Source organism: Rhinoderma darwinii, chromosome 2, assembly GCF_050947455.1.
Source record: "Rhinoderma darwinii isolate aRhiDar2 chromosome 2, aRhiDar2.hap1, whole genome shotgun sequence".
In the NCBI taxonomy this organism is placed as follows: domain Eukaryota; kingdom Metazoa; phylum Chordata; class Amphibia; order Anura; family Rhinodermatidae; genus Rhinoderma; species Rhinoderma darwinii.
In genome coordinates, this window is record NC_134688.1 from 190,231,417 (window position 1) to 190,242,261 (window position 10,845).

The 10,845-nt window shown below is 43.2% G+C and overlaps 1 protein-coding gene across 1 annotated transcript in view; it reads right to left on the reverse strand.

Moving 5' to 3' along the window:
* The window catches only part of RASA3 (RAS p21 protein activator 3), a 214,536-nt gene extending 206,747 nt beyond the window's left edge, over positions 1-7,789 (reverse strand). Inside the window, exon 1 of the mRNA XM_075852643.1 lies at positions 7,589-7,789. Coding sequence (XP_075708758.1) covers positions 7,589-7,643 — 55 coding nt within the window. The 5' untranslated portion in view covers positions 7,644-7,789. The remainder of the gene's footprint in view (positions 1-7,588) is intronic.
* Positions 7,790-10,845: the final 3,056 nt, after the last annotated feature.

The following is a 10,845-nucleotide window of genomic DNA, read 5'->3' on the forward strand; positions in this document are numbered from 1 at the left end:
AAATAGAAACTAAAGAATGCAGATGCATCCGTTACTTCTATATACAGGTCCTTCTCAATGAATTACAATATGGAAAAGTCAATTTCAGTAATTCAATTCAAAAAGTGAAAACCGTATATTATATAGATTCATTACACACGGAGTGATCGATTTCCAGCATTCTTTTCTTTTAATGCTGATGATTATGGCTAACAGTTAATGAAAACCCAAGATTTAGTGTCTCAGAAAATTAGAATATTATATAAGCCCAATTTCAAAAAATTTTAAAACTGAAACGTTGGCCTACTAAAAAGTATGTACAGTATATGCACTCAATACTTGGTCGGGGCTCCGTTTGCATGAATTACTGCATCAATGCGGCGTGGCATGGGGGCGATCAGCCTGTGGCACTGCTGAGGTGTTATCAATGCGGCGTGACATGGGGGCGATCAGCCTGTGGCACTGCTGAGGTGTTATGGAAGACTAGGTTGCTTTGATAACGGCCTTCAGCTCGTCTGCATTGTGGGGTCTGCTGTCTCATCTTCCTCTTGACAATATCCCATGGATTCTCTATGGGGTTTCAGTCAGGCGAGTTTGCTGGCCAATCAAGCACAGTGATACTGTGGTTATTACACCAGTTATTGGTACGTTTGGCAGTGTGGGCAGGTGCCAAGTCCTGCTGGAAAATGAAATCAGCATCTCCATAAAGCTTGTCCGCAGAGGGAAGCATGAAGTGCTCAGAAATGTCCTGGTAGACGGCTGCGTTGACTGCACTTGATAATTCACAGTGGACGAACACCAGCAGATGACATGGCTCCCCAAACAAGCAACTTGGACTGATGCCTCTCCACTCTTCCTCCCGACTCTGGGACCTCGATTTCCAAATGAAATGCAAAATTTACTTTAATCTGAAAACAGGACTTTGGACCACTGAGCAACAGACCAGACCTTTTTCTCCTTAGCCCAGGAAAGACGCTTCTGACATTGAGAGTTGTAGCCCATGTCCTGGATATGTCTGTGTGTGGTGGCTCTTGAAGCACTGACTCCAGCTGCAGTCCACTCCTTCAGATTCTTGAAAGTCTTTTCTTGACAATTCTTTCAAGGCTGCGGTTATCCCTGTTGCTTGTGCACCTTTTTCTACCACACTTTTTCCTTCCACTCAACATTCCATTAAAGAGGCTCTGTCACCAGATTCTCAAATCCCTATCTCCTATTGCATGTTATCGGCGCTGCAATGTAGAGAACAGTAACGGTTTTTTTTATTTTAAAAAAACGTTCATTTTGGGCCAAGTTATGAGCCATTTTATATATATAACGTTAATCAAGTGTCCTGATAATGAATACACATGACCATCCAGCCTGGACGTCATGTGTATTCAGAATCCTGACACTTCTGACTCTTTTCTTTGAGATTTCCAGCAAGGGAAACGAAATCTCGTTTACCTCCGTAATCTCGCGAGATTACGCGTGGCTTGCTGGAATCTCACAGAAAAGATTCAGAAGTGTCAGGATTCTGAATACACATGACGTCCAGGCTGGATTTCATGTGTATTCATTATCAGGACACTTGATTAACGTTAATCTCTGTGTATGCAGCTGCACATCGCTGCTGTGTAAATGAATGGAGATGTGTATGATGCTGACTGGTCACTGATTGGTCAGCGTCATACACGTAAACACGCCCAGTTAAAAACAATACACGCCCAGTTGGACATAACGAAAAAAAAAGCCCAATTATCCATTTGAAAGCTCATTTGCATATATATAAAATAGCTCATAACTTGGCCAAAAATGAACGTTTTTAAAAAAACAAAAACGTCCTTTTGTGCTTGCCCTCCTTGTGGAGGGTGTCAAGGACCGTCTTCTGGACAACTGTCAAGTCGACATCTTCCCCATGATTGTGTAGCCTACTGAACCAGATTGTTGGATCATATAAAGGCTTAGGAAACCTTTGCAGGTGTTTTGTGATTTTTAGCTGATTAGAGTGTGACACCATGAGGGCTTATTTACACGAACGTGATATACGTTCGTGCAACGTGCGTGATTTTCACGCGCGTCGCACGGACCTATGTTAGTCTATGGGGCCGTGCAGACAGTCAGTGATTTTTGCGCAGCGTGTATCCGCTGCGTAAAACTCACGACATGTCCTATATTTGTGCGTTTTTCGCGCATCACGCACCCATTGAAGTCAATGGGTGCGTGAAAATCACGCACACCACACGTTAGCACTTCCGTGGGACGAGCGTGATTCGCGCAACAGCAGTAAAAAGTATGAATGAAAACAGAAAAGCACCACGTGCTTTTCTGTTTAGAAACATACAAACAGAGAGTCATAATGATGCCGGCTGCGCGAAACTCACGCAGCCACGCATCATATGGTGATGACACACGGAGCTGTTAAGTGCCTATTGCGCGCGCAAAACGCCACGTTTTTTGCACGCGCAAACGGCACACGCTCGTGTAAATTCGGCCTGAGTCTACAATCTTAAACTTTTACCCAATATTCTAATTTTCTGAGAGACTAAATTTTTGATTTTCATTAACGGTCAGCTATAATATTCAACATTAAAGGAAAAAAATGCTGGAAATAGATCACTCTGTGTGTAATGAATCTATATAATATAGGAGTTTGACTATTTGAATTGAATTACTGATATAAATTAACTTTTTGATGATATTCTAATTAATTGAGAAGGACCTGTACATTTACTTCCTATTGGATCCACTTCCAGATTAGGCCATGTTCACACTGCATATTTCTTAAGACGTAAAACGCTTGTATTATGCTTTGAAATACACCTGAAAACTGCTTCCCATTAAAGTCAATGGGAAATATGCTGTTGTGTATTTTTACGCTGCTGAAATAAACACCTCGTAAAAATATGCTTTGTAAAAAAAGTAGTGACATGTCACTTCTTGAAGCGTTTTACAAGCGGATTGTTCCCAAGGACACTTCAAAATACGTGTCAGAAATACGCCTCAAAAACGCTTGTAAAATTAAAAACGCTTTGAAAGATAGCTCCAAAAACACCTGGATTTCAGATGCCGTTTTGTCTTTAAAATCAGCCTCATATTTTTCAGCCTGTAAAATATGCCGTGTGATCTTAGCCCAAGCCTCAAAAAACATAGCCAAATACTGCATGTGTTTGATGCTGGCCTAGCGGTGTATTCACACTGTGCGTTTTGCAGCATTTTTGAATAACATCTGAAAACAGCACTGAAAAATGCATGCGTTTTTACTACGCAGCGGTTTACTTATTTGCAGCAGGTTCGCGAATAGCTGTAAAAACGCATGCTTTTTTTGTGCGGATTTCGGACGCACGACAAAAATCGCGGCAAAATCACACACTGCGATTACACCCTAAATGGGTTGTCTAATTTTTAAATGGAAGCCAGCTGATCGCCACAGGTCCAGCTTCTTAAACCCCAGCGATCAGCTATTATGGCCATAAATGTAGTGCATTGATGCACCGGGACCACCAGAGCTGATCTTTTAGATTAAGAAGCCATGGGTGCGGTGTTACCATGTGACTGAAGACTGCACCGAAAAAAAAATGCATGCATTTTTACGGCGATTTGCCCAGATATCCCTGCTAAATGCAAAACCATGGCAAATCGTGCTAAAAAACACATGCGTTTTTTTTAGTGCGGTTTTAGGCTGCAAGGCAAACCGCACCATGTTAATACACTCTAGCGGCTTATTCACACGAACATTGAAAACGTCCGTGTGGCGGCCGTTAAAACAACGGTCGAATGGATGCATATATTTAGAGGAGGCCGTTGTTTCAGACCTTGTGAAGGTTCTGTTGAAAAATAAAGCATGTCCTATTTTCTTCCGTTTTCACGGATCCCTTCATAGTCAAGTCTATGGGGATCCGTGAAAACGGGTCCCACACAGGTGAAACTCCGAGTTTCCCCACGTTCGTGTGAATAAGCCCTTAAGGTAAATGTTTATCGGAGAATGGAGATAACTGGCAGCAGCTATTGTGTGTCATCTTCTTAAGAAACAACAAAGATTTAACAAAACTGGTGCAAAGGAAAAGTGGAGGCAACGAATCAGGCGCCAGCTCTCATTTTTTAAAAAAAAAATAATAAAAACACGTTGAAAGCTGCAACCTGATTGGCTATTTCACTTTTCCTTTGCATCAGTTTTGATAAAGGTCTCACAGGATCTAATAATTATACATAATGATGGATTCACACATCGTGGTCGGATTCTGGCAGGATTCAGGCTAACATTCCGCTGGTAATGTATGTAAATGGGGAATTTCATACCACATTCACTGCGGAGAATAATGAACGTGCTGTGGATTTTAAAGATTCCACTCTGAAAAGTATGTTTAATAGGGCTAGTCCACACAAAGAAACCAGTTTCAGATTTTCTTAAAAATTCACATTGGATTTAGCCTCCATGGCATGTGAATATGTACGAAGACTCAAAAGTGATGTGACCAGAGCCTGAATTGTGCGTATGTACTGTAGAACAGAGAGAAAAGAAAAAAAAAAAAAGCTATTTGTGGTTAGCTTGAGCGGGACTCCACCTTTAAAGAGGCTCTGTCACCAGATTTTGCAACCTCTATCTGCTATTGCAGCAGATCGGCGCTGCAATGTAGATTACAGTAACGTTTTTATTTTTAAAAAACGAGCATTTTTGGCCAAGTTATGACCATTTTCGTATTTATGCAAATGAGGCTTGCAAAAGTACAACTGGGCGTGTTGAAAAGTAAAAGTACAACTGGGCGTGTATTGTGTGTTACATCGGGGCGTGTTTACTACTTTTACTAGCTGGGCGTTGTGTATAGAAGTGTCATCCACTTCTCTTCACAACGCCCAGCTTCTGGCAGTCCAGCACTGTGACGTCACTCACAGGTCCTGCATCGTGTCGGCACCAGAGGCTACAGTTGATTCTGCAGCAGCATCAGCATTTGCAGGTAAGTAGCTACATCGACTTACCTGCAAACGCCGATGCTGCTGCAGAATCATCTGTAGCCTCTGGTGCCGACACGATGCAGGACCTGTGAGTGACGTCACAGTGCTGCACTGCCAGAAGCTGGGCGTTGTGAAGAGAAGTGGATGACACTTCTATACACAACGCCCACCTAGTAATAGTAGTAAACACGCCCCGATGTACACACATAATACACGCCCAGTTGTACTTTTACTTTTCAACACGCCCAGTTGTACTTTTGCAAGCCTCATTTGCATAAATACGAAAATGGTCATAACTTGGCCAAAAATGCTCGTTTTTTAAAAATAAAAACGTTACTGTAATCTACATTGCAGCACCTATCTGCTGCAATAGCAGATAGGGGCTGCAAAATCTGGTGACAGAGCCTCTTTAAGTGAGAAAACATTCACAGCTGATTTGACACTTGATAGAAAACCACAACCTGACTGTTAGTTTGCCTTTACATGGGAAAGCCTCGAAGGCGGGGCATCTACAGGTTGTTTTTAATCACATTTTTATTGCAGTTTTGTGTTTTTTTTATGTGACTCTTAATTGAGCTGCGGTAGATTTCCATTGTAATCTAAGACAATTTTCTGGCATAAATGATAAAAAAAAAATAAAAAAAAATGATAATGTGTTGGGCCGCAGCGGGCCAATTCTTTTAAAAAGCCACACCTCATTCCACAAAAGTGGCGAGGGCGACGTAAGAAGGCCAAAAGTCATAATTTGCGCCACAGAAAACTGGCATAGAAATAAATATATACACACACACACACACACACACACACATATATATATTACACACACACACACAAAATTCAATAAAAAAACGCTTTCACGCAAAAAATAAACAGGTCCGTGGGACTAGCCCAAACAATTAAAAGCCTTGATAATGAGGATTAGGATATCATCAACAAAAATGTGCAACAATCTCTCATCTAAGTATCAATGTTTATTATTTTCCACACAGGTGTAAGCAGAAGTCTTAATAAATATAGCAATGTCACTACACAGTTGTTTTTGGTGACCACATCCCCCTCCCCTCCCACAAGCACAGCTTCAAGATCCTGGGCCCCAATCAGCAGAGGGCCACAATTGGTTTAGGGCCCCAGCTAAGCCCCATATCCCTCCCCAGAATCATGATGTACTAAGGACTGTATCGGAGTAAAGCCGGCCGGCCACACACACAGATTTTGACCATCCATAGTTTTAAAATTATAGACGGCCATCTGCCAAATAAAGAAATCTGTAATGCTGGATTTTTTTTGCCCATTGGTTGAAGCTAGGCAAGTGCGGCACAATAGGCAAATTACAGCATTTTTTAAAATAATGTTTTACACTTATGTCCTTGATCTGCCAGTTTAGTCTGGCATGTTGACGGTCAGATCATTCGTATGAATGACTCGACGTACGATTGTGGCCTATAGCCGGCTAAAAGGGCCACGGGCTCCCAGGCAAAGTCCAAACTGTAAATCCTGGGCCCGACGAACAATCTGTATCAGGGACCCCCCACCTTGCACTTGAGGTTTACATTACTCCTGCCTGGCGCCCCCTTCAGGTACCAGGGCTCAAGTGCAACTTCAACTTCTCCTTTAGCTATGCTTCTGGTAAAATGACAGCATAAATCCATGTGTTTTCTAATCATTTGAGTAAAAAAAAAAAAAAAAAAAAAAAAAAAAAAGAAGACTGGCATGTCTAACCTAGTTATGCATCTATAGTGTATGTTGCAGGGGTATATACACACACACACACACACACACACACACACAGTTAGATACACTTCATGCTTTAAAGGAGGAATAAAAGGCAGTTTTATATAGAAACCATCTCTCTAAGTAATGTGATTCTTCCATGAAACCACTTCCTCCAAGTGACCACTTGAGATCAATCACCATACAATGTATACAGACTGAAACTACTGTCTGAAAGCAGAGATCTGTTACAATGTGTCCATGCGAGAAGTGGAGGCTGGGACTTCAGGCAAGAAGCTGCCATGAGTTTGTATTCAAGTCACTGAGGGCCTCGCTTTACAACGATTTTCCACTGGGACAGAATAATGAAAGCTTTGTTGCACTAAAAAGCCTTTGCTGTCCAGGGAGAGGTTTCGCCAGGAGGCAAATCACAGACATGGGCATGAGATTCCGCTCCTCTCTCATGTACTGGCACACTCAAAGTGAGATCACCCACGTACCCACAGGGTTTTCACTAAAGCTGGCAACTTGCATCACAGGACAATAGGAGATATAAGAAAGCTGTATATTCCAACCCACTTTGATCCACACATGTTCTACACATAGATGCCAGGGTGCCAACCACTTCACAGAGGGAACAACTGCATGTTAATGGTTACCTGTGCACAGAAAGGGACAAGGCGACACAAGCTGCAGGATGGTATGCTGAAAGCACTCCTGCCATCACACCATGGTTTTGAGTGGGGCAAGGAGAGGATAAGCTATTTCTCTGCTGGCATGCATTGTCCAGGTGTGTCTAATGCCCACACTACCCGGGCATACAGTGATCATCCTTTAACTAATGGGCATCAAGATAACATACTGCTAGTACCCGGCTGTCACCACTGCTCCGGGATCAGAACCAGCACACACAGGGCACAGCTGGGACTCGCCGGGCACCAGCGCAGAGAAAGTCAAAGTAACCGCTCACCTATCTTGATCCTGACGCTCTGAAAGACACGGATCCCTTCCTCCTCCACCGCCATGGTGCTCTAGCACGGCTCGCCGTTCACTGCGGGGTCTGCCCGGTCACTATACTCCTGTTCCGGCCACTGCAGCTCTGAGCCCCGGTCTCCTCCTCACACAAGGCAGACCAGAGCGCGAAGCGGCCGTAGATGTCATCCTCCAACCCGGGACGCCGAGCCTAGAGTGGGAGGGACGTACACACCCTCTCGAGCGGTGACTGGCTGATTCTGACACGGAAAGAATGAGGGGCGTGGTTAGGAGGACAAAGCACAGTTACAATTGGTAAAGACGCAGGGCGCGGGGCGTGGCTTTATTTTCCACAATGGGTGATGTTGTGAGGCGGGACTGTAGTGAGGACAGTGAGTGATAGTGCTACACGGGCGCTCCTGTGCCCGCTTCTTACCTGTGTTCTCCCCCTCACTCGTGTCTCGTATAGGAGTCTGCCTGTTTATTGGTGGTCATGCTTATATCCTATCATGTTAGGAAGAGAAATGGCACCACGTTCAAAACGTGCGAGGGGGAGTGACAAGAAGTCTTGTTTTTTTTTTACATGATAGCTGTCACATAGCTCTCATTCCTGATTCACCCGGTGACAGGTGCGGATTACAGGGAGGGGGAGTCTGGTGTGAAGTCTGAAATTTTTTATTGTTCATGTCTGGGGTAATTTTGTGGTAAATGGTGCAGGTTTGCTGCGATTTGTGGCAAAAAAAACGCATTGTGTGAACACAGCCTTATCCTGGACTAGCAAATCCAGCAGATGAATTCACTGATCCCTAATTGTAAGGTCTCATGCACATGACCGTATTGGTTTTGCAAAACCACGGGTTCGTTGGACTGCAAAAACCTTTGCTGTACATCCGTGTGTTAACGGGACTTACGGATCCACAACAATTGGTGAATCCGGACTGTAAAATGACGTCCTGATTTTTTGCGGCCCCTGCACCGATCCCTTTTAATCATTGTCGTGTGCATGGGGCCATAGAAAAGAATGGGTCTTCAATTTATTTGCAAAAATGCGAATAATTTGCAGCTGAAAAAATACGGTCGTGTGCATAAGGGCAAAACATTGCAAATGAGGTCAAGATGACAGACACCTGTCCAAACTTATGTGGACGTCATGACATTAAAGGCACGTGATTGGTCATCTAGAGGAATACTTTGAGGATCCATTCCGGATAAATTTGATGGACTTCATTAGGTAGCAGATTTTTTTTACGGAATCTTCAGCCAAAAACCATAAACTTTAATTTTGCGCAATTGAGGTCAATCTTCCACCCCTGAATCCTTACATATCTAGGGTTCAATGATGGCGGAGATCTTGGTGTATCTCTACCTATAACATGCCACCCTCAGCACCTGCAAGGAGTTGTGCCATGAATTATGTCATCCTCTGTATATTCCTATTAGGCAGGGTTCACACGTAGCGTAAATACTGCGTATTTTCCACAACGAATTTCTCTGAGGAGAATCAGCAGCGTATTACAGTAGCAGCAAAGTGGATGAGATTTTAACAAATCTCATCCACAAGCTGTATAAAAAAAACACAGAAAAAACTTTCATAAATTGACGTTCAGAAATTTAATTCGCAGCATGTAAATTTATGCTTTGGAATCGCTGCTCTTCTGTTGCAGTTTTTTCCCATTGAATTCAATGGGGAGGAAAAAACCCACAACAAATAGCAGATGTTGTGATTTTTGTGGTGGAAAAGCTGCAATTCCGCTGCAAAAATCACAACTCAGAAAAAAAAATATCTCATACTTACCCAGATCTCTGCTCCTGCGACCAGCCCGGCCTTCAGGGATGATGTTTCATCCCAAGTGACTGCTGCAGCCAATCCCAGGCTGCAGCGGTCACATGGGATGAAATGTCATCCCAGGAGCCCGGGCTGCAGGACGTTAGAGGGAAGCGCTGCCATGGTTACGGCCGGGGTAAGTATGAATGTTTTTGTTTTTCCTCACATTGTGGTGAGGTTTTTTTTCAGACGGAATGTGCTGCGGGTTCTAGGTCAAAAACATTGCATAGTTTTATGCAGCGTATCCGACCTGCGTGAACCCGACCTTGTAGTGGTGGCCAAATAGTGGATCACAATATACCGGTGGACCTCAGAACAAGGACCAGTAGATTTTGATGTCGGGTCATAAGGATTTTTATTTGCAGAAGTGGGACAACTGCCAGGGTATGGTCATTGTGAGTCTGTTAATACATGTCAGTACAGAACTGTCTATGGATGCTCTTCATGGAGCTGCAGCATCAGGAGCTTTACGCAGTAAAGGACAGGAGTGTTAAAGGAACCCTGTACAAATTTAGTAGTGTCCAAATGCCCGAATTTCACATGAATTTTGGCATTTGTAATGTAGAAAAAAAAACACTGTGTAGACATACTCATGAATCATTGGAAATCCGCTAAGAAAGTTGCAACATTTTTAACTGTATTGAAAATTCAGTAAATGTATGCCCTTGTCTTGTAGAAAATATTAGAAATTACATGGTGACCCAATTTTTCTGCAATTTGTGTGTGACCTTTAGTCACAGTGTGCAAGCCTAAAGTTTGCCTTTTACTTTGTGTAATAAATGTGTGTCACTATGTGATTCCAAATGTTTCTTCATGTACTGCTCAGTTTATGACCAACATAAAGTAACTCCAAGAGATGCTGGTCAGTATTTGGAAGCCAAAACCAGGAGTGGAACCTACACAGAAAAAAAGTATAAAAACCACTCCTGGTTTTGGCTTACGAATACTGATTCAAGATACTGTCGTAGGCCCCATGCACACGGCCGTAGCGTAATCCCGGCCCGTGATTACGGCTACGGCCGGCCGCGGACAGTCACCCACATTGGTGGGCCGTGCTCCCATTATAATGTATGGGAGCACGGTCCGTAAAATCCCAAAAATATGACGTATTTTTTCCGGAGATTTTCTATGGCCCAGACACCTTTCCCATAAATATACAGGAACGTGTCCGTGGGCAATAGAAATGAATGGGTCCGTACTTTGATCCGCAATTACGGTCCGTAATGGCGGATAAAAAGTATGGCCGTGTGCATGGGCCTGACTTTGGAAATCATTAACAATTGGTTCATGAATTTCGGTGGAAAACTTAAAACTCTCTCTGGTTGCTGGTACACTATTTTTCAGCATAGAATGACTTGAGTCTTTTATGTTATTTGCATGTCAACTGATCCCAACTTACCTGGACCTCTCCTACCAATTTATTATCCTGT